At 40.5% G+C, this 24,800-nt stretch overlaps 1 protein-coding gene across 3 annotated transcripts; it reads left to right on the top strand.

Annotated features, from left to right (window-relative positions):
- The first annotated feature begins 5,354 nt into the window (after window positions 1-5,354).
- Window positions 5,355-23,926, top strand: lclat1 (lysocardiolipin acyltransferase 1). 3 transcript variants are annotated; one of them, XM_012861564.3, is made up of 6 exons: window positions 5,355-5,689; window positions 14,916-15,083; window positions 15,231-15,429; window positions 17,708-17,854; window positions 19,172-19,288; window positions 20,571-23,926. In XM_012861564.3, the coding sequence occupies exons 2-6, from the start codon at window positions 14,916-14,918 to the stop codon at window positions 21,083-21,085; spliced, it is 1,146 nt and encodes a 381-aa protein (XP_012717018.2). In that variant the 5' UTR covers window positions 5,355-5,689; the 3' UTR covers window positions 21,086-23,926. The 3 variants fall into 3 exon arrangements, with proteins under 3 accessions (XP_012717018.2, XP_021171587.2, XP_036006459.1); XM_021315912.2 differs by having other exon boundaries at window positions 5,355-5,605; XM_036150566.1 differs by lacking the exons at window positions 5,355-5,689; window positions 14,916-15,083 and having other exon boundaries at window positions 15,254-15,364.
- The last annotated feature ends 874 nt before the right edge of the window (window positions 23,927-24,800 follow it).

The following is a 24,800-nucleotide window of genomic DNA, read 5'->3' on the forward strand; positions in this document are numbered from 1 at the left end:
GCATCTCCATCTGGTCCCAGTGCCATTAAAGTTTGGCTCGAAACAAAAATCCCAGTATCTACTGTACTCAGTGCTGTAGCCTTGCTTGTTAATGTGCAAAGCCACATGCTCTTTCTCTTTCATTCGATGTTGTTGATATAAATAGACAACTTGTGCCCCCACCACTTTAATCCTTATTGTCTAGAGACTGGGGTGGAAAAAGTACAGAAAGAGAGAAGGGACTTGGGACATGGAAGAGGACAAACATAGATACAGTAAGATACAAAGCTGCAGTTGCGTTCACATGAATGTGTTGTTAGAGGTGCCAGGCAGAAACATTGGAATGAAAAGAAGAGGGGGAAAAAAATGAAGAGTGTTCAGGTTTTAACCTAAGCAAAAACAGCACATTATGCTATTTGAGGAAGGAATGTTACATGAAAAGACAAAGCACTTTTTTTTCTTTCCTTGTATAACCTCTCTAAAGATAGTTTATGAATAGACTCCGCTTTAACTAAACAAAAACACGGTGTTAAAGACAGAAAAGGTTCCTCAGTCTCTCCCACACACAGTTACAGGAATGGAATGGTATGAGAAACATAAATTTATGACATTGCTGCAGGCAGCCTGTCTTGTTTATTAGTTTCAGGGTAAAACTGTTACTCTTAACCTTACTTAAATGGATAGTTCAGGATGTTTGAAGTGAGGTTGGGTTAAATGGTTGTAAGCAGATAATATCTCACATGTGAGATCAATCCAGATTAGTTGGACTCCCAGACAAAAGCTAAGGGGTAGTCAAATAAGGGCCAAGACCAAAATGGATGGCTGCTGTCATAAAACAACTCCAGTCTCAAAAACATCCATGTGGCTCATACAAAATCTATTTTACAAACATTTCAACTATCACCATCCTTGAGTTAACCCGTTCCTTACACAGGAAGTGGAGGTAGGAGGTAGGGCCTCACTAGTGATCTTCCTGTGTGAAACATATACCAAGGATAGAATATGTTGACTGTTTCCAGTCAGAGTAACTATGTAACGGAATAGTAAGGTGGTGTGAAAATGAATAAAATAGCATACACTTCGCCACAATATACTTGCTATTTAAAACGATTTCCTTTTATATCAAAAAGCTACTCTCGCTGAGGCGCTTTTACTTGTTCCAATGTCAGTACATGTTTTCTACAGCAGCGTTATTGGTGGCGCACCGCCGCCCGTCTCCATTTTCCATGTAAATCTTCGCAAACTTCTGCACAAATAACAATACAAACTTAACATCAGTTATGATCAGCAGCTAGTGTTTGCAAAACTGCAATGATGTTTTGGAGATTGGGGCTTATTTAAGACGTCTACCTTGGTACCCAGTACCTTTAGCCTCCAACTTCCATTTCCTGTGTTGATAATCCTCTGCATCTATGTAAATCTTTTCCCAATGGAAACCTGCTGATGGTTTAAAGGTTAATAAAATACACGATACAAATAAAGCAATGTCATCATGTACTCTAGAGAAGCCCAGAGTTATTCCCAGAAAACATAAAAAAATAAGATTTAGGGCTAAAAAAATTATATTTACACATGAAAGAACACAAAGGCTAGTTATGGTTTCAAGGATGGGATTCATAATCAGTAAAAAGTTTACCTATAGCAACAACACCTTTAGGCGTCTTCATTTAGTTTAAATGCAGATGAGTTGGCCCTGGAGGCTGAAGCCGACGGTTTCTGAAGGACCAAAACCAAATGGACTTTTAAACCATAAAAAAAACCTTCCAGTCCCAAAAACATCATTGTAGCAACACTTTTTATTTAACGGTTAAACTCTTGCTCTGTTTACTTTGGGCAATCATTCTCACAGAAGCCAACGATTATTTACAAGGGAAAGGACGGTGGAAGCCAGTGTGCCACCTATGTAACCTGGCAAGCCAGACTGATAAAGTGTAAAGCTCTACATTCTGTGCATTATCAACCTGGGCCTGCTCCCATTGAATCTGTTCAGGAAAAATGAGCTACATTCAGCAAAACTCTTTCTGAGCTGATTGGGCGAAGCGACAGCTAGTGCCCGCCTTCCAAAGGTTTGTTTAAGCCAACCACGGCATCATATGAAAATGTCGTAGACAGTATAGCAGCCATGAGAAACTACAGCAAGTTACAAGTATATCTAACTGCAGCCAAAGACACTGCAAAAACACCATGTCTTACAAAATATGACCACTGACTGTAGGTTTAGAGGACAGGGAAATGCATATTTAGCAGGGGGCGTGTTTTGTAGTGCCTAGGGCTGCAGCTAGACCCGTCTCACAAATTACGCTTGTCCATATGATTGGCTCGACTCGTTTTGGTCAAGCCTGAATGGTTGAGATGGGAGCTGGACAAGACGGATTCTCGTGTGTTTGTGAATGCACAAGTACTGCGAGAATTCAGCTTGTAGGCATGGTTATCACCAATGACCTTCCCCCATGAAACATGGAGAGAGTACAAAACACGTAAAACATTTCTGGTCTGAGCAAATTGTCTAATATGTAAGTAAATGGGTGTAATAAACCAAAAATATTGGTTTAGTATTTACGTATTCAATGTTTTTTTCCCCGTTGCCTTAGTTTTCCATTAGGTAGTTGCCATGACTGTAAAGCCTTTACCTCCTCTGTTCTCACTGAGAACAGAGGAAGATAATCGGAGGCACCCCTCCTCCTATCTCCACTTCTTGTGTCAATCATTTTCAGCTTCTTTATGAACAACTGCCCAATGCAAACAGTTGCAATATATAAAGATTAAAAAACACTGTTTGCACAGACTGCAATGGCATTTTTCAGACTAGGGTTGTCTTAAGAGCTAGAAGTACACTTTGATCTTGGCTCCTTTTGGACTACCTATTAGCTTCACTGTCCTATTTCCATATTATGTGTAAATAATTGCCATCTTCTGAGTAAACAACTTTGCAAAGGAAAAGATGATGAGGGTTTTAAGATTCTTAAAATACTGTTGGCAGAAACCGCTCTGAACTCCTTGAGAACGGAGTTGTTTTAATACGTAAAAGTCAGTTTGCCCTTAGCTCCTCTCAGAGTTTGTTTTTGTCTCCAGAACTAGTTTGGGCTTACACTAAAACCGGACAAAAACAAAAACGGTCACGCACAGGAGGTGAGATGTCAACTGCTTCAATCAACTCCTGGTTGGCCCCTTGCATCATATACACATGACCTCTCTTAGGGAACTCAGTGCAGTTACTCTTGTTTTTTTCTCTCATGAATGGTAATTCATTTTATGGACCCGCTGCTCATTCCAAGGTGAGCTGGCAGAATACTGAAAAAAGTGTGAGCTTGTTACAAAGCAAGGTTTTTCCGTTCGTCTCTCAAGTGATGCATTGACCCTTAAGAAGTTTACGCTGATAAAACTATACAGTTCACTCAGTCTCTCAGATAGAGTGCATGCCATGGGGAGCAGGTCATGGAAAAGTCTTTAGTTTGACTAAGTGCACTCTCTCCTTTACCCCGTCTGTCAGCCCATCTCAACTTCACTCACTCTGCCACCATGTGCACTCACGCAACCTGCGTAGACACAACAGTTCACGTGTTCACCCTCAGATACGCTCAGATACACTGACCAGTCTGTGCACAAGCATCACTGAAAGCTGAGGTAATCTGTAGCCTTAGATCACCTCATAACCGAGTTTAAAAGAAACCAATGACACATGCATGGATTTACAGTGGTTTAAAAGGCTATGTTGGAGTATGCAAGAAGTATGTAATAATGATATGCTTAATGAGTTTGGATGTATTACTTACAGAGGGATCTTTGGGGAAAAACTTTTCGGCATGGAAAAAAAAAAACCTTTCCTAAGTCATGGAAAAATGATTAGTGAGTTCAAAAATAGTTCAAGGGTTAGACATACCTTTCTAGAGGATGTTTGTTTCAGTGATTTCGACGTTTAAAGACGTTCAGGCTACTTCAATTGCTAAACCGTTTTAAAATAAAGTTGTTGCTGAAACAATGCATAAGCTGCAGATTATTTACACTTTAACCAGTGAGGCACAAAGATGAGAGTTTTGATGAACTGTTCAGTGTATTATGGTAGACAAGTCTCGTCCATCTCAGCCATACATTAATAATTAAAAGCATGGTGTTTTGTTAAGTTAGTTGGATGAATAAGTGTTAGGGATTTTTTTTTTCCACTCTCGCATAGCCATGAGCATTTACTGATGCTTTGACAAGATAAATGTCCCAACAAGACCCTCTCTGTGCTCCTTTGAGCAAAGATTGCTGTTTTTAACATTTGTCATGCCCTCTTTGAATTGAATAATCACATTTGAGGCTACTCTACCAGTACAAATAATTCAATTTCAAACACACACATACTGTGCGCAGTGGGTGCCTGTTTTCTCATCCCCTTTCAGAGATCCCTTTAAAATTTCACATGTGTAGCTGATTTGACAGTAGATTTAAAAAACAGAATAACACTCTATCAACATAAAAAAAACTATTCAGTGTGAGGTAATAATTTTGCTTGACATCCTGTGTCTGTGGTCATAAAATTCAAGACCCAAAGTTGCAACAACTGAATGCATTTAAAATGGGTTATTAAAAAACACTTATATACTGTATGTGATCATTATAAATTTATTACATTTTAAAAAAAATATATGAAACTGATTAATTTGGCTTTATTGGCATGTCACTTCAATAGAATATATCATTTTTCAAATATTTTTTTATGTAAATAAAATATTTTATTGTCCTGCATTGTATTGGAGCTAAACGTACCACACTTAAACACATTAGTATGTTGTTAAATAAATATCTATATTTGTGATGATTTAAATAAAAAAAAAATACACACCTCCTGTAGCTAATTTACCAAAATATATTTAAATGTTTTCAAAAAAAAATTTTAAGTTAACTATTTAACATATTAAATATGAAACCAAACTATCAAGCTTGTTTTTGTTGTATGTTTAAAGCATATGCCATGATTTAAGTATTTTATTGATGTTTAATTGCTTAGTAATTCTATGTCGTAGCATCTATTAATAATAATAATCATCATAATAAAAGTGCAATCTATTACATTTCTAGTTGAGTTGTTGTGATAATAAACAAATCACATGTTCGAGTTTGTTTATATATTCAGATAAAGTACTTCATGATGAACTGTGTAGCACAAAAAATTTGAAACTATTTTAAAAAGTGCTTAGGCTTTTTGCATAATGGATGCAGCATGTTTTTAAATATTTCAGTGGTTATTTAGAAAATAGAACATCCTTAAAAATAATAAGATGTGATTTATGATCAGATAGATTAAATTACGACATATAACACGAGCAATTTAGCAAGTTATTTATTTTGGGGATCATGGCATGGACCTTGCGAAAGTAGTTTGCAGGAACAGCGCCCCCCGTTGATGGCGGAGCGTCAGGACAGGTGAGAGGTAACAAGTTGAGAGGTCGTGTGCAGTTGACCAAGTCTGCAGAAATCTCGCTCCCCTCACGGAGGCTTTGCTGCTGCCTCTCCTTCTCGGTATGAACAGCCGACACAGCAGGAAAACCTGACCGGGTGCGAAGCTGCGTGCAGTCGCGCTGCTGTGGGGGAGATTCGCACGCTAGCTGCGGTTAGCAACCTGCTAGCTTCTGCTATGGCGCAAGTAAGTTGCTGCAGCTAATTTGGGTCCTGGCGTGACTGGCACTCCTGAAATTAAACAGCGGCTGCGTGGGATAAAACGCTAAAGGTGGGTAGCGTCATAGTCAACAGTGCGTAACAAAAAAAAAAAAAAAAAAAAACAGTTGCCGCAGTGTTATAAACCCGTAGTTTTGATTGTGTTTGGTTTGCTAGCTTAGCATATTATTAGCCTGGTTCTGGCATCACCTCAACAGTGTTTAATTGTTTCCAAAGGCGTGACTTGTCCCGTCAAGTTCAGTTTAGACTAACCCGCATTTCTTCCTTCCTGGTCATGGCTCTGCCCCACCCAGAGACTGTGAAAAATGTTACTGTGTTGGAAAATAAACACTCATGGCATCTCATCTTTATTACTGGGCTGTCTAAACGGCACTAATCTGTGCATCAGTAAAAGGGAGAGGTGGAAAGTGACAGATTGCCATGTCTTGTTTTTTTACTGCCTGTATTTGTTTTCTTTTGGCTTCACTCAGCTGTAGCAGCCTATAATCTTGTGGTTGGCTACTTTTGCACACCCGGAAGTACTCTAGGCATTAAAACCCTACGGTCCTTATTGTAGATAAGATCACAGATCTGTACGGCGAATGCCAATGACTTCTTGTTTCCTTTCAAAGATGACTTTCCTCTTTTATTAGATCTGAAAACGTCAGCTGTAAGAGACGGTGTCAGTACTGGAAACAGTAGATGAACAGAAAATAAAGTGAATAGAATAACTAAGGAGACTTTTGTACACGGAGTATGGATGCATTATACAATTTGGCTGATCGATTGATTGATCTTTGTGGCAAATAATGATTTGATTATTCAGTTTTATACAATAGAGTCTGAAAAACATGCTTGCCCCTTACTGATTTGTACTAATTTGGCTTTTGGCCACATGTAAATGTTTCAATTAATCAAGCAAAGTTCCATATCAGACAAATATAAACTTGTTTAAAAAACAAAAAGCAGTTTTTAGATCATGATTTTGTTTATTAAGAGAAAAGAGCAGTTTTAAAAAAAAGAAAAACTGGTCATATGTAAAAGATGATCGCCTCTAAGCCTAACAGCTGTTTCTGCCACCCTTGGCCTCAAGCATTTCCAATAACACGCAGTGAATAATCAACATGTCTGTGGTGGAATTGTGACCCACTCTTATTTAGCAAAATGTTGGTTATTTATTTAAATTTGATTTAGCTTTTGTTTAACCATTGAAATAAAATTTCTCATTTACAAAAGAGACCTGGCCAAGAAGTTTTCGGCACAGTTACGTTAAATGGTAAATGGATTGTACTTGTATAGCGCTCTATCAAGTCTGACGTCCCCACAGCGCTTTACACTACAGTCATTCACCCATTCACAACCTGACCGTGGTGAGCTATGTTAGTTTACTAAAAACAATGGAGATATACAACTTACATTAGTAACATTGGTAATCTAAAACCCTTGCAAACAAATGTGGGACACTGCATGTTTTTTTTATCTTAAATGGTCAGTTTAAGGTCATGCTATTGCATCTCTATCCAGCATTACAAATGCTGCCGAACTTTTAGTTTCTAAATGCATTTTTGCACAAATGCCTTTTTGCACCATCATTTCGGCACAAACAAATGGTTTACATATTCTCTTGTACACTGTGATAGCACACTTTCTTTCTCCTGCATTGTTTACATTTCAATTGTTTACTTTTTAATCACTGCTGCGCTTTATACTGTAATTTACAAGCTGTATGCAACGAAATTACGTTCTGTATGCACTCTGTACATACAAAATGTATCACAGTTGGATTTAAGTTTGAACTTTGGCTAGGCCACTCTTTCGTTTTAGTTTTTTTTCTTTTTTTATCAGCCATTAAGAGGTGGTCTCGTTGGTGTGGTTTAGATCATTGTCTTGCTGCATAACCCAAGGCTGCTAGGGCATCAGTTCACAAGCTGATGGCTGTACGTTTTCCTGCAGGCTTTTCTGGTAGAGAGCAGATATAATTGGTTGAGTCAATTATGGCAAGTTCTTCAGGTCCTGAAGTGGCAAAGCAGACCATGACCGCCCCACTACCACCTCCAAGTTAGAGTGTCAGCACGACGCTCTTTTTCTGAAATGTTGTGTTACTTCTATGGCATTTAAACAGGTTGCACACGTTTCAAAAAGTTCCACTTTTGTCTCCTCAGTCCATTGGAATAAAAGTCTTTGGGATCATCAAGAAGTTATCAAACAAATGTGAGATGTGTGAGGATGGGTACTTTACACATTTGAACTAGGGCTGTCATAAATAAATGTTTGAGTAATCGATTATTCTGACGAGTAATCGGATAAACAGTTGGCACATTTTGCAGATTTTTCACTTAATTACTAGTAGTAGAAATAAATGAACAAATGCAAATAAGTAATAAAGTAAATTAAAGGATGCATCTGCAGCTAAGAAGAAGTTCTAAGGACAGTATGCTAAGTTCAGGCCTTTCTGGTTGACCCAACATCAATACAGTGCAGCTACCTCTGTAGTGAAAATGGTCACAAACAAAAAATGTTGGAACTTTCATATTGCACAGGTAGAGAGAAGACACCAGACTTACACACAAGGAGAATAAATGTGAAAAGGCTACATTTAAAGTCAAGCTGTACAACAGAAAGGCAAAAATACTGTGCAATTAATGAATAATAAGGTATATTTAGATAAAAATGAAACGTTCAGGTAAAAAAAGCAAAAATAGCAGTCGATTAACAGAATCATGTAATATTACAGTCAAATGTTTTTGTTGCACAAAACAGAAAAACAGAGCAAGAACCAAACTGTCCTCTTAATTAACATCTGATATGTCTCTGCAGATTTATAGTGAAACTCTTGATGTTATTTTCATCCTGCAGTGAAGGAGCTCTGCTTTGTAGCCCCCAACATCTTTACACTAACAACCAGATGCTTTATTTTGCCCTGTCCATCTTGGATAATTTTACAGGACACCCTAACAAATTCACCCTCTACTCACAGCTGCATTCACTGCGCCAGTCTCTCTTTTCACATAATGGTATGGCCATTACGTGATTGGCCGCATGGCTGACCAATCAAAACAGGTCCTGGCGAGAGAGGAAAGGTGGGGGCTGAGCAGCGTGTAAAAGCGCTAATCTTCAGCAGCTAGAAGCTTTGTCGATACCAGACAGCTTGCAGCGCAGTTTTATTTTCTGTTAAATTCAAAGTGTTCCTGCACCTTTAAAGTCTTTGGTCTCTTTGTCTGTTTACTGCTTTTTGCCCATTGCGTTTTGTCTCCATGGCGAATAATCCCACATGGCATCTATGTATTCGTAGGCTTGGCTATAATTAGCGTTAGCACGCTGGCACAGTGCGCTTAATAAATAAACAATGTATCAAAGCTTCAGGACAAATCATTTTACCTCTCGGAATTTTATGAATCGAGGTCCTCGAATCATTCGATGAATCGTGACAGCCCTACATTATATTTTACCTCGATTTGTAATCCAGGGCAGGAGATATTTGCAACGTGGAAACGGTGTGGCTCTCCTCTCTTAGCTCTGTCACAGATTAGAACTTTTCCCACCACTGGCCATACACTTCACGTCAAAAATTTTGCAGCGAGCGTTGTCTGCAGTGCATTTTGAAAAGTGGAGCCAATATTGTCAGGTGCTTTCTATCAGCCATGCGAGTGACGTCATTACGCATTTGAGCATGAAACACTGTGTTCATGTCTGACGTGGAAAATCGCCCGCTCTTCCTCTCTCTGGCTACATTCACACTGCAGGCCTTGATGCTCAGTTCCGATTTTTTTGTGAAATCGGATTTTTTTGCGTGTCTGTTCACATTTCCAAATATATGCGACTTGTATGTGATCTCCTGTGTGAACTGCATTCATACACCTAAGCGTCCCGCATGCGCATTAGAGGACGCGATGACGTCACACGTAGCAAGCGTGCTCATTGTTCGCGGAAGTAAACATGGATTGTAATGCTGCAGCGTATCTTGCGTTCTTTACGTTATTCTCCAACCGGAGCCAGCTCATTACCAACGCAATCTTTTTAAGAAGATCGAAAAGGAAGAGAGACAAATTTTAGCGACGTGAGCGGCTTTACTGATACAGACTTCATTCATAATTTTCGAAAGACAAAGGCAACCTTTATGTGTGTCTGAACGGATCTCTAGCGCTTTCACGTAAAAACAAACCTCTTCGGTGGCCAGAGCAGCGAGTAAACGCGTTGCCGTGGGCTCTATGGACTTGCAACAGGTGTTTGTTACCGCACAATAGCCAACCTCTTTGTAATAGCCAGGTCCACCCTTAGTGACGTTTGTCAAGTATCAATGACGTAAAGGTCGGATGAATGCGACCCGGCCGTACAGACACAGGTCGCATTTGAAAAGATCAAATATGTATCGGATTCAGGACCACATATCCAAGCGACCTGGGTCGCATTTGAAAAAATCTGATCGGTGTTGTTCAGACTGTCATGAAAAGATCATATACAGGTCGCATATGGGCAAAAAAAAATCGGAATTGGGTCACTTCAGGCTGCAGTGTGAACGTAGCCTCTGTGTCACAATGTTGCGTTTAGATACCGTTTGATTTTACATGAATAGGTAGGTACTCTGTAGTTCTGATGGGATTCGGTCGGTACCCTGTAAAATAACCTAATTGGGTACCCATATCTAGAGATGAGGCAGTGGCTTTTGCCTTGGAACTGTCTTTCTTATAAAATCATGAGCACTAGCCTTAACCGAACCAACGTATAGTTCAGTTAATGTGGTTATTCTTAACAAAAAATTAATTTGACTTTTTTTGTGATGCATAGAAAAGTCTGAGACCTGCCTCCTATAACTTTTTTTTTTTTTTATCTTTTTATATAGACTTTTCTCATTGAGATCCAAAATCACATTTACAAGAGAGACCTGTTTTGGATTATTAGACTTTTTTTTTTTCTTTTATTACCTCAAGGAAATCATGAATGGAGTGACTAACAATGGTCTCTTTCCATGAAGCAGGATGTGAAACTGTCCTGTGTATTTCCTGCAAAACGTCTGCTCTAAAAAAAAGTTTAGAAGCTTTTTGAGTAGTTTACCGTACTAATCTGATGCAAGGTTTCTATATTCAGCTCTTATTATTTAAAAAGTACTTCCTCAGACGCGTTATTTTACGAAGAATATCATCCTTCTTACTGTGCGGTAGAAACCACATTTTTCCACTGCTCACCTCTTCACAAGAAATTTAGCAGCCCCCTCAAGTTAGTTTCTCATGTGTCCACCGAGGTTTTTTGATGTGTACAGATCGATGTTGACGGTAAATCCTTAACAGTGAAACCTTTTATTTAGGCCGTGCAAAAACATATAAAGGTTTCATTTGAAATAATTGAGTTGATGAACCTCTGAATATTATTTGCATGTTGTTGGAAGGACAGTAATCCGATTGTGGAGGCTAGTGTCGATGTTTGCAAATCGGAAGTGGGTTCAGATAATAAATAAAGGGACCATAGAGCTGCACAGATGAGGCTTATACAAGCTGACGCCGATGTGTTGTTTCCTTTTAAATACTGGCCCGCAAGATTGTGATTTTTAAATAAGTCTGATTTCTTTCCAAGGGTTATTACAATAATAAACTTATTTAAATAACCTTTGTTTTATTTGAGCAACTAAATGTAACAAATATTGACCATAAAGGGGATAATGGACTGGAGGTTTCTTGGCTGAGGTAGTGGTGGAAATGTCCGTGAAAACAATATAATGAAGGTACTCCCAGATTATAATCAATTAATTCTCAGGTTTTATTAAACTAAGAAAGAAGAGGTGCAATAAAAAAAAATTGGCTTGGTGCAAATACAGACTGAAAAAAGAGGAAGTTTTCAGTCTTGATGCATTTCATGAACATGGGAGTAAAATAAAATCATATTCCACAGGTGATATTCATCAGATTCTCTTCAGATGGCTCTAAATCAGTGAATTATTCAGACGGAGCACATTTAATTTATGTTAATAGTATGAGAAGATCTGCACTTAGATTTTCTGCATCACTTATTTCATTCACCTGCCTGCGTTGATCTCCTCGTTTCTCTCACAGATGAACAAACCGCTCTAAGCAAAATACTGGGACGTCTGAACTTAGCTTAAATTTAGGAATGCAACATCTCTGCCAGAAAATCCAGACTTGGACTCAGAGGAGTATGTTGTAAGTTTTGCGCGCCTGTATTTGGGCAAAGGTTTTCAGGATAACTTCTGTGACGATTAAATATATTTTTAGCCAACAAAACGGATGAGACTAACGAATCGCTCAAGTGTTTCTAGCCTTGGTTTGTGAAAACAAAGGCCTCTGTGGATGTAACACATCCACAGAGGCAGTGTTCATGTCTTGCAGAGCAAACTGTGTTTTTGGATTTCCTAATGCTATTTATTTCTTACACCCCTAGCACCAGGTGTGTCGGTTCACATATAGTCTATTATTTAATTCTTCCAGCAGACGCCCAAAGGTGTGTTTTTGCATTTGCTGCGAATGCAACTGTGGCGGCTTTGCTGAGCAAGCCTGTTGTCCTCTTGTCACGCCTCACATTTTCCATCATTAGGCCTCGTAACCCATAAACCCTTATTGCCAGCATAATCATACACACAAACATGCTTGCATAACTTAAACGCACCCTGAGCTTCTGTGGTTGCTGCCATGAGAGCTGCTGCGTCATTGGTCCCAAAGAGGGTGTCAACAAGGGCAAGATAATGAGCAAGTGGTTAAAACCCAAGAGTTTATGCAATTATGAGAGTAATCGAGGTGGAAAGGTGTGAGCTGAAGTTCATAGGGGAGAGGAAAACACCTGCTGGTGGCTGATAGAGCTCCCCAAAGCACCAGTATAGACTTGGTGCGTCAGCGTGTGGCTTCGTTTGATTATAGGTTCTCAAAGTATGATGTTTAAAAAATGTTATGGTATTGGCGCAAAGGTTTGAAAGAAAAATGTGAAACAGTATTGAATTAAAACATATTCCTACTGCTACAAAAATTACTTTCATTTTGATTTGTAGACTTGTATAAACTTGTAGAATTGTATGTTAAGGAAAAAAAATCTCTTATTACTTGATCTGCCACCAACTCCATCTTCAAGGAAAAGTGTATTTAACATTGTTTGACTTGAAAAGAAGGATTTCAGTAGTTGGTTAAATTGCCAAAAGCAGCTATGAGCCTGTAGGATAGTTTAAAAAGGCGGGGTTTTCAACTTAAATGGTGAAACAATAATGTGTGCAGATGACATAATCTGCAGTGACAGCAGGGAACAGGTTGAGGAAATATCCATGAATGAATATTGATTTGCACTGCTGACTGTTTATTCACAGTACCAATTGTTTACATATACATTTGCAATACCGTACTTTAACTGTAATATGCAATTACCTTCCACTGCACTTTAATTTAAATAGCTTCTGCCCAAACTTTATTTATACATTTTATAGTAATAGCTAACTGTATATCATGCTCACAAATCTGCCTATAGTAATTGCCACCTGTACATATATTCATAGTACATGTAAACTCTGTTATAATAACAATCATCTGTATATTATGCTATTGTACATATCTGTAAAACTCTATTTATAGTAATATCCACCTGTATATTGTATTCGGTACATATCCAGCTGTAAATTTAGTTCACAATACTAGTTATCTATATATTATACTCATATGACAAATCTATCAGTAAAACTCTGTTTATAATAGTACCCATCTCTATATTTATTCAGTAAAAACCCATGTCCTGTACTTATGGAACCATTGTTTATCCTGCACTTGCTGCTATTGCACTTCTGGTTAGACCTAAACTGCATTTCGCTGCCTTGTACCAGTACCTGTGTAATGACAATAAAGTTGAATCTAATCTAATCTAAAAATAAATCTGGAGGGATGGGGTTTGCCCTGGAAAAGAGAGACGGTTAGCCGTAGCAAGAGAGAAATGTGTTAGAACGAGAAAGACCCAAGTGAGGTGGGGGGGGCAGAAATTAATAAAGTGGAGGATTTTCCGTACTTGGGGTCAAAGGTCCAGAGTAACGCCGAATGTGGAAAAGAGGTGAAGATGGTTTAGAAACAGTGGCACTGAGGGAGAGATTAGAGGCAGAGCTGGAGGTAGCAGAAATTAAAATGTTGAGGTTCTCTTTGTGAGTAATAAGGATGGATAGGATCAGAATTGACTATATCAAAAGGAAAGCTCATGTTAGATGTTGGAGATAAAGCCAGAGAAGCCAGACTGAGATGGTTTGAACATGTCCAGAGGGATAATGAGTACATCGGTAGCAGGATGCTGAGGCTGGAACTGCCAGGCAGTAGGCCGAGAGGGATGGAGTGAAGGAGGACATGAACGTGGTCTGTGTGGAAGAAGAACATTCAAAACAACAGGTTAGATGGAGGCAATGCGGCAACCTCTGAAAGGGAAAAGCCAATAGAAAAAGAAGGTGATCAGAAAAGTCTTTTAAGTTAAAATTCACATTTTTCATTAGAAATCTTCATTGACAAGCTGGAAATGTGTCGTATCCTAAAGTAAAAAAACATCCCTGCTTCTGGGAGTTTAGCTTAGCCTTGTGGCTATTTAAGCTACAGTTTATTTAAAAAGGCAAATTTAATATAAAATGAACTCATCTTAAACCTACAGTTATTAAAGCCTTTTGAAAGTGGAAACTTTGTGGTTGGAACATGTGCATTTATATGGAATCCTTCAGTCAGCAGATGTCATGGACAATTGAAGGTCCCTGGTTTTGAATTCCTGCAGGACGACGGCTCGGCTCACCTTCCTCAGCGATCCAGTGGCGTTCGCTGTGAATGCAGCTTCCCATCCACTGACTAAAACGCACATATAACGTGGCTTCAGTCAGAAGACCCGGGTAGCAATGAAACAGTTGCTATGTGTCTCCCTCCCAAATAAAGCAGCCGTTAAGGCCACTCGTTTGTTAGTGAACAGTGATAATTGGGTTCATGTTGCATGTTCGGCCAAACTTGATTCAGCGACTTTACCCTCCCAATTTATCAGACACCGTCGAAAAAGGGTTCCCTTATTTACATTCCACGCTCGGAATGTCTGGCCTGGATTTTCCACTGTTTGTGGGAAAATATCTCAGATGATCTCCAGCACTGCAGTTGTTATTATAGATGAAAGTGTCAATAATCATGTTTGTTTCATGTTGCAAATGTTCCAGGTGATGAAGAAAAATCACCCCCCCCCCCCCCCATCCCCACACACACACACACACCTGATTATATACCTGATGGAAAAAAGCAGACTGCTGGTGGGACTTTCATTGAATAAATGTGTTTTTTTTTTTTTGGTTATCTTGTGTCTTTTTGCAGATGGCTGTGTCGGTGCGGGGCCTCTACTTCATTATAACACTATTTTTAGGCAGTTTCTTTGGAAGCGTCGTCATGCTGGGTCCATTTCTGCCGCTCATGCTGTTATCTCCCGCTTGGTACCGCTGGATCACGGATCGAATCGTTGCTACCTGGCTCACCCTGCCTGTGGTGCGTACAGTCTGGCAACAACCTTACGTACACCTCCCGTTTTGATTAGCTTTTAATTAGTTATTAATTTAAGGAGAACAATTGCATTGCTTTATTTTTTTGTCTCCTCACATTCTCCCTCTCTCTCTCTCTCTCTCTTCTCGGTAGTCTTTGCTAGAGTTGGTGTTTGGGGTGAAGGTGGTGATCACAGGGGATGGCTTCATTCCTGGGGAGCGGAGTGTGATCATCATGAACCACCGCACCCGTCTGGACTGGATGTTCCTCTGGTGTTGCCTGCTCAGGTACAGCTACCTTCGCTTGGAAAAGATCTGCCTCAAGGCTGCTCTCAAGGCCGTGCCCGGCTTCGGTGTGTATGCAGTGGGTGATCTGCCCTTTCCCACACACACTCGCATACACAAACACCCTTTGGCACCCTTGCTCAACATGATCTCTCTGCTTTACATGGCATTTCCTGAAGATATGATTGCATAACAGCTTATGGTACAACATTAGGGTCTTGAGCCATTCATTATTTCTTCATTTCATTAAAGAGACAGACTTTTTGTAATAATTAAACTGCTCTGTAGCAATGTTTTCCTCACTTTATCATCAAATGATGACATGAGTATAATATAATATAAAAGTCTTTCAAAATTATTCATACCTTTGTCCTGATACTAATTTTAGTATGAGCTGCACTTTGTTTATTTTGATCAGAGGTTTCGCAAAAGCACAAAAAGTAGCTAAATTCACAAATTTTAAACCCGCTGTATAATATACAATATAATGCTGTTTTTTTGGCTTGTTGTTGAAAAAATTGTGTTTTATGCCCCATGAGACAGTTTATCCTATCAGCAAAATGTCCTAGCAGTTGGCAGATGCAGTACAAAGATTGACACAAATTGTGTCTTTTTGATAAAGTGTGATGAAAAGCTTAATGACACCTGATTAAATTGTCCATTTGCTGGTTGGTTGTATCCCAACAGTAGATAGAGCTGGTTCTTTGAGTTTAGGTAAAAGGTTGTGTGCAGCTCCTGCACTGAAAACAGGGGACAAAGGATAAATTAACACAATATAGGCAAACATGGGAAAAGCCCTTCTTTTTGTAAAATAATCATTTTAAGAAATAAAGTAGGGTCTTGCTTTTTGTATGTAAAATACAGTGCCTTACATAAGTATTTAAGGTGATCATTTTGCAGACCAATACAAACTACCACACAATTGTGAAGAAGGACATTTCGATGGTTTAAAATATTTTTCTGCTCCCAGAAATCTGCTCATTTGGATTCAGCTCCCTTAAATGTGATTTAACAAAAAAAAAAAAAACAAACAAAAAAAAAAAAACAGGGCAATTAATTGCCTTCAGACATTCAGTGTGTAATGTAGTCTCAGTATAAATCCAGCATTTCTTTGAAGGCATCAGAGGTTTGGTAGGGAACATCAGTGAACAGACGGCATCAACAAGGTAAAGAAACGGAGCAGAAGGGTCAGGGATAACATTGCGGAGAAGTTTCACACAGATTTTAAAGCATTTCATGCAAGTCCTGATCAGTCCGTCTTCTGAGAGAAGGAGCGTTGCACAAGCTCAAACCTGTCACAATGTGGCCGTCTCCCTAAACCGGCAGTCTGGGCGAGGGAAGCATTAATCAGAGAAGCAGTCGACTCTGAAAGAGCTGCAAAGAGCCACAGCTCAGGTGGGAGAACTGTACACTCCTCAAATCTAGCTTATTTCAAGCGGCACCGTGTAACTTTTAGCCACAATACAGGGTTCTCGCCAGCATTTTTTTTTTTCTGGCCTACATACTACGTGCGGTGCAAAACTACAATTTCTCAGCACCCTGAAAACTGCCTCTTCACTATGAAACATGGAGGTAGCAGCGTCATGCTTTTGTAACAGTAGTGACAGGAAAGCTGGTCAAAGATGATGGGAGGAAGGACGGACCAAACTCCAGAGGAATCGATGAAGACAAAATCCTGTTCCAGAGCGCCAAAGAGATGCGGCTGGTTCACATTCCAACAGGAGAGGAATATATCAAAGCATATTTATGTTTCAGAATGTCCTAGTCAAAGTCCATAGTTAAATTAAATTGAGAATCTGTTTAGTTTTTTAATTGCAATTAAGGGTTTACATAGTATTCTTTCAGGGAGGCTGAATACAAATGCAGGCCGCACTTTTCAGATATTTAAAAAAGAAATGGAATACCATGTATTCTTTTTCTTCCACTTTACAATTGTGTTACTTGTTTTGGTCTATAACATAAGATCCCACTTTAGTCTATAGTTGTAACATTATAAACTGTAGGCAAAAAGTGTCAGGGGTATGAATAATTCTGAAAGGTACTGTAAAAACAAAGATTGACAGCTCAAGGCTTTTGCACAGTGCTATATTTGTAGTAAATTAGATTTAGTCATAACTACAGAATCTTTATATTTGTGGTGTATTTTAATGTAGATGTACAGCAGACAAGTGTCTTTTCCAACAGATGTTTAAGATCAGACCATAGAAACTTCATCAAGACTTTAATTAGACAAGCTGCATTTCCACTTGCGGCGTGTTAACAAGCTTTACACGCCAGGTGTTTTTCTTTAGTGAGAAAGCTGACAACTTATCAGTTATGTGTGGAAAAACTTTGTGTACTTTTCAGGTTGGGCAATGCAGGTGGCCTGTTTTGTTTTCATCCAGCGTCGCTGGGAGATGGACAAGAAACATTTGGAAAACATGCTGGACTACTTCTGTGACATCAGAGAGCCCCTACAGCTTTTATTGTTCCCCGAGGGGACGGACCTCACAGGTGGGATGTAAACAATGCAGCTTATAGGGCGGCTTGCCTCTGTTGGAGTCGTCGGCCCTCCTAACGTGTAACATGCCAGCCTGGTTCCAGCTCTAGATGGTGGTCCTGCACTGACGCGGTTATGCAAGTACGGCTTTAAAGGCGTAAAACCAGCCCTAAATCCCGTAACTTATCCTCAACAATGTCATTACAACAACAGGCCTGCGGTCTCTCGGGCCAGGCGGGATTTGACTTTTTGCCTAAAGCCCCTTTGACATCACAGCTAAGCTAATCATAGCCCTGAGTCGCTGTCCTTAGGGCGGCTAAACCTCTCTACGCATCGCGTGATGAAGGAGCTCTGTCTGGTTGCATCATGACTGACCTGTTCATTTTGAGCCTTATGTATTGTTTTACATTTGTCCCCCCCCTCCCCCCCCCGTGTGTAATCATGTGCCTCCATGTCTGTGCAAAACCGTGCGTAAGCCTCTTAAATCTTAACGGCTTATTTCGACACATGAAACCTGGGTATGAACAGGTTCTATATTTGCACCTTAAGCAGAAATTGTGTTAATACTCCCTTAATAATTCATAACTAGCGGCTGACACACAGAGCTCCATCTGGGAGCATACGTTGAGGTTTATTTTTAGGCATGAAAGATCTACATGCCTCCATGTGCGGCCTGTAGAAGTTGTGATTTTTAATTTAAAACACCTGTATGAGTTAAAAATCACAGCTCTAGGAGTGCCAGGTGCTTTTATAAAGGAACCTGTGCAGTTTAGTTGGTTATCACATTCAGTGCCTTCTGAAGATATAAAAAAAAAATTACAACCCAAACTTATGCTTTTGAGGATTTTTTATGTGATAAACCAATACCAAGTGGAAAGAACATGACGCATGCGTTTATTTTTTTTGTTCACCGATGTTCTCTATTAAACAACGGAGGCCGGCACAGAGCAGCTGTATTTATACTGGGATTAAATTACACACAGGTGGACTCTATTCAACAAGTAGGGGGACAGCTGGAGGAAAATGTTTGGCCTACATGTGGAGGAATGTTAACTCTGAACACACTGTCCCCACTGAGAAACACGGCGACGGCAGCATCATGATGTGGGGACGCCTGTCCCCTTAAGGACAGCAAAACTAAACATACATCTGGAGCTGCAATACAGTGGTTTTGCTTGTGTTGCAAGAGGAAAGGATAATGTTGTAATAACTGAATAATATCTATTAAAGAAAACTATTACTTTTTTGCATCTAAAGATTAATGTGTAACATTAACCACTTTCTTTTTTTTTGTTAGTTTTTCTAATTTTTATGTTGTATGTTTCCTGCAGAGAACACACGAGCAAAGAGCGACGCGTTCGCTGCGCTGAACAACCTCCCAAAGATGGAATATGTGCTTCATCCCCGCTCCACCGGCTTCACCTTCATCGTGGACAGACTGAGAAAAGGTCAGGGTGATCCGCATCACCAGCGCTTGGCACGACGCGGCGTCTATATTCAACAGAGCGATCTGCTTTACTGTTAGCCTGCGGTCAGACGGCGGCCGCGTGCATTTATGCTGATTAACGTTTGCTCGCGTCGGAATAAGCAGGACACAAAGCCTGTCGTCACCGCGGAAGTCGCCCGTCAGCCAAACCAGCGGAGGATGACATGCTAGCGTGATGACTGTGGTTATTCCACGGACATTTATAGAACAACGCTCGTACCTATTATTATTTTAACTCCCAGGCTTGCACTTCATCCCACTGCCAGCCATCATCGCTCCCCTGAGATCCTCATGTTTCTGCGTTAGCTAATTCTGGCAGCCCCCCCCCCCCCCCTCCCTTCCCCGTAGGGAGCTCTTTAATACCACATCTGGCCCTTCTGTCTCACCCCCCCACTCTCCCCGTTTGCTGATTATGACACTAACTCTGCAAAGCAGGTGTTGTGATATCGTATGACTTGGCTAATTCTCCACCTCTGTCTCTGCACAGCTGACTGACATCATGCGCTCGTTGTCTTTGTCCAGCTCTACTGTTCCCGTCTCATATCTATTTTTACCTAAGCTGTGCAGGACCGGGCCGCTGCCAGGTGTCATCCCATTCATTTGATATGTAGTTTAGCCTTTCCTGCTTATAAGGGCACTGCAGATATGCGACGGTGTAGAAGTCGTCGCCGATGTGTATCAGCAGCATCTGGGGCTGATAAATCTCGAATTCACTTTTTTTTAAAACTACATACTTTTAAAAATCATTAGAGCTGCACTGGCAAGGCAAATCTGTTTGTATAGCACATTTCAGTACAGAGACAATATTAAAATATAGGGGGGAAAAAACTGAATAAAAGCAAGTAGGAATAAAATGTAGAAACAAAATAGAACATGGGAAAATGGAAACTAAAAGCAAACATTATAAACAGTTGGACTACAAACACTAATCAGTCTTTTCCTGGCTGATACCAACTTTTTTTTTTCCTTTTTTAGCACACATAAATGTATAAAAATGTGTTTTAGGCTCTGTTATGAAAGTAAATGTCTTGAATCAAGAAATGAAGGAATTCATTCATCAAAGCATAGATCGCTACCCTTTTGTCAGATTTTTATTAAATTCCTTAAAGCGGATGCTGTTGCTTGATGTATTAAAGAGCCAAAATGGTGGAAGTTGATAGTTTTGATGCGTCTGATGAATAGGCAAAACATTCAGATTTTAACACCTCTTTTTATGATCTTTTTTTTTTTTTTCCCCTCCATAGGAGACAACCTGGATGCGGTCCACGATATAACAGTGGCATACCCCAAGAACATCCCTCAGACAGAACGTCACCTCATTCTGGGGCAGTTCCCGCGCGAGATCCACTTTCACGTCCGCCGCTATCCGGTTTCTTCGCTCCCCTCTTCGTCTTCGGAGTTGGAGTCTTGGTGTCGAGCGCGGTGGGCTGAGAAGGAGATCCGTCTGCGGGACTTCTACTCGGGCCAGCCCCGGGCCTTCGACAGGGAAGGCGTAGCCCGAGTGCCGCCCTGTAAGTCGGAGATGCGAGTGGCTCTGATCAAAGCCGCCTCGCTGCTGTACTGGAGCAGCTTTATCGCGTTCTGCTTCACAGGCCTGTGGCTCTGGTCTTCGTTCAGGCTCTACGTCCTGGTTATGGTTGTAGTGTACACCGTCCAGCAGAAGCTGGCTGGAGGACTGGAGCTGCTGGAGTTGGCGTGCCATCAATACTGGAAGGCCAAGTGTGAGAAGGAAAAAGCGCCGGACAGGAAGACGCAGTAGGGAAGGGAAAAACTCTTTTAGCAGGGAAAACAAGTTTTTCCCCAATAACCAGCAAAGGCGTTTAAAGTAGATGGGTGGTGTTGACCTGGCGTGATCAGAAGCCTTTCTGCCTCGGAGAGCAACAAGTGCATCTTCAGGGTGCATGTCTGGCTTCAGTGGAGAGATTACCTTTCTGGCAAAGAATAAAAAGAGGAATGTTGAGTATAATTATCCTTGCTGGGTTCAAGGAATTCATCACATGTGATGTTCCGCTTGACCGATGTGCAGTCAGGGTGAGAAGAAAGTGCACCCTCTGTTAGTTGGAGAGTTTGAACCCCTCAAATGTTTTGACCTCCAGCAGAATCTAAAATGATTTGAATCTAACTTCAGGTGTAGAAAACCACAGACTCCAGCATGTCATCCCTAGTTTTAATGACAAAGCTGAGAATCTGAATGGGGTGTACTTTCTTTTCACCGTGACTGGATGTTACCAAATCTGCACAATCCTTGTTCATTATCGCTGTTGATGTGTTTTACCAGTTTTATGTCGTCTGTGTTTTAAACTGGGTTACTTAGGGTCTGTAATGAAACGCTGCGGTTGATATTTGTTATATTGCCATTTCTGCGTTTCGTTGTCTGCGGTGTTGCCATTGGGTTTTATCTCATGAATGGAGCTGAGTCACATTACAGGCCATCTGTGTTTGCGTACGTATGGCGACTTGAATCAAACCAACATTCAAAAAAAAGCACTTGTGATACAACTTATTCTCTATATAACAAGAAAAGCAATGGTTTAATTCCAGCAGAATCATATACATTTAAAGTTGTCAACATTTATTGGGTATACAGTTCCTTGCGGTCTTCATGCCATTTCAACCTTTTTTATTTCACATTACCTCAAATTTCAAGTAGGTAGGATTTATTTGTGAAAGACTAACAGAGTCGCACCCCGGGTTTAATTCATCCCTCCCAGTCTGTCTGCAAAGGCAGTGTGGGCTACATTTCATCACCTGTTTCCACCCACTGGGAGGGCGCCGGGCTGCTCTGGCCCACAGCAACCACACCTCTACCATTCAAAAGGTGGCACCAAACACACAGCAGATGAAAAAGAAACTCTTTCTGCTTTAGATCTGCTGCCCAACACCCAGATGAGGATGAATTGATTTCTCAAATCGCGTTTCTCTGAGTAGTGATGTGTGGTTTAAAAGGCCTCTGCTTGTTTGCGAGGTCCAAGCAGTTTGCTTATTTGCTACTTATCTTTTCAACTTTCCTCAAATTCATACTTGGTTTGCTATAAACCACTAAATTGTAGCTCTGTATAGTTCAGGTCGTTGTCCTGCTGGAAGGTAAGCCTCCGCCCCACTCAGGTTTTGTGCAGCTTCCAGCAGGATCTTCCAGAATTGCCCTGTATTTGGCTCCATCCATCTCCCCATCGACTGACCAGCTTCCCCTCAGCAGGATGCTGCCACCACCGTGTTTCACCAACAAGAGCTCCCTCCTTCCTCCCCGAGTGCTAACTAATAGTTGTCCGCGGGCCGACGCTCTCCTTGCCCGGCCCATCGTTGTAGAGAGACGGCAGTTCCTACGCAGGTGTGCCACACTCTTTCAGTTTGAAGACGATGGGTCGAAACTCAATGCCATGAAATGGTTAAAGCTCAGGATTTATAGCGAGAGTAAATGACATACAGGCTGTTGGTTGCATTGGGTTTTATTTACATGTATCCCAGAGACTTTGTGTTAGATATTGCTTTAAAAGCTGTCAAACCATATACCATTCATCCTCTTCATAAATATGCACTACTTTATGTTGGTCTGTCATATCAAATCCTAACACATTACGTTGTTGAACAGTACCAGGGGTATGAGTACTCTCACAAGGCACTGTAATTACCCTGTTAGACCACTATTAGCTCGTACAGGAGAGCCTGTAGAAGTCCTAATTGCTCTAGTAGGTTTTGCACTGAAAAGCCAAAGATTAGAAAAGGATAAATGACGCGAAGGAAAAACAAACCAAACAAAATGTGGTATTTCTTGTCTAGGAGGACGAGCCTCACAAAACGCAGGCCAAGCTGCAGCTCGCTCGTATTATCAAATCAACAATCCCCCGTCCCAGTGGTTGTAAAAGCGTAGGAGTTTTAAGCCCTTTCCCTGGGATTGAAGCGATGCCTTGTTCAGGCAGGTTCTGGGGTGGAGGAATGTCCTGTTGAGGCAACATTACCCCTCGACTTGCAGAGCGGCCCAGAGAACCAGACTTGGAGTGGAAAAACGGCCCTGAGGTCAGCCTAATCCAAAAAAGCCCCGCGATGCCCACCTTTGCATGTGTCCCTCTCCGCTGGACCGGCGTCGATGCGCCTGCTAAACCCAATTAGCGAGTGACAGCTGAGAAAGCTGCTGTATTTATGCCAAAAAAGGACTGAAACTAAAACCAGTTCGGAGCAAGTGCTTCATCCGCACTCGCCTTGTTTCACAGCGCGGGAGCAGCTCTCCTTAGGTAGCCGTTCATGGAAACGTCTGTGCAGCGTGTATCCACCATGCGACTGTCTTCTTTTATCTGGAGTTTTTTTATTTAAGCGCTAAAAAGGGTTGGTTCTATCACTGTGATGCAGCTGTGTTAGCAATTTTGTTATCCACACGTTTTATATGGTTGTATGGTATTTATATGGTTCTATATCTGTTTTAGTTTATACCTCCGAGCCAGGCTCGGTGTCCAAACATTTGTGTTATGTTGTCTGTTTTACAATTACATGCTGATGGTGGACTTCAAAGAAGTCCCTGTCCTCAGGAAAACAGCATGGACACCATGTAAAGGCAGTCCTCTAAAGAAAAAGAAATGTATCCCAATAAATCTACTCTATCACCTCATTAAAGCCTCCTGTCATTGCTTTTGTCTTGTTGAGCACCCGAGTTATCAAACAGATGCAGCTCAGTAAATTAGAACATCAGAGAAGAGAAGAGACTCGTCTGATTCTTTACACACAAAGACTGATACATTTCATGTGTTCATTATTGTAGGGTTATGGCTCACAGCCAATGAAAATCCCAAAATCAGCAAATCATCACTGACTGGAAACTTCACACTGGATGTCCATCAACCTTTCGTCCAGACCAGAGGTGGCTAAAAGGGCGACACACGGGGCCATTTCCGGCCCTCTAAATGACTGCAACCCCTGACCTCAGTTCCTGCTTGCAGGAACAGATGTAAACTTTAAAGATGCATACTTGGAAATTAAACCTTCCAAAAATTGGAAAACGTTGGCTACAACACAAGGAATCAATCTATTATTTACGGGGTTTTTTGCCTTCGTCTCAGTTTCATAGTAAATAGGATTCAACCTTCAACTTTTACTCTAAAGCAGATTTGGTCGCACACATTCATTAAACCTGTGTAAACACGGCACATTAAAAGAAGTGACCCATATGTGCTGAGCAGGGACTACATTTCTTTTTCTAAACTAAAATAGAAAAATATCCTAAATACATTAGGAAGCTATTGTTTGCACTTTCAGTAATACAATCATACAAGGATTTATAATGATTTATAGATCCGTCTTCTGCAGCAAAAAAATATATTTTTGTTTAATAAAATACTGCAACTTTTTTGGAGGGAAGATAAAAATTAAAAATATCCCTATAAAACATATTTTTAATCTAATTTTTGAAACATTTTACCTAATATAATGGGTTTTTTTTTTGGAAACCTATGTTCTAAATCTTTTTGTCTGAAGAAAACATCAAA

This window comes from Fundulus heteroclitus, chromosome 19 (genome assembly GCF_011125445.2).
Source record: "Fundulus heteroclitus isolate FHET01 chromosome 19, MU-UCD_Fhet_4.1, whole genome shotgun sequence".
Classification (NCBI taxonomy): Eukaryota; Metazoa; Chordata; class Actinopteri; order Cyprinodontiformes; family Fundulidae; genus Fundulus; species Fundulus heteroclitus.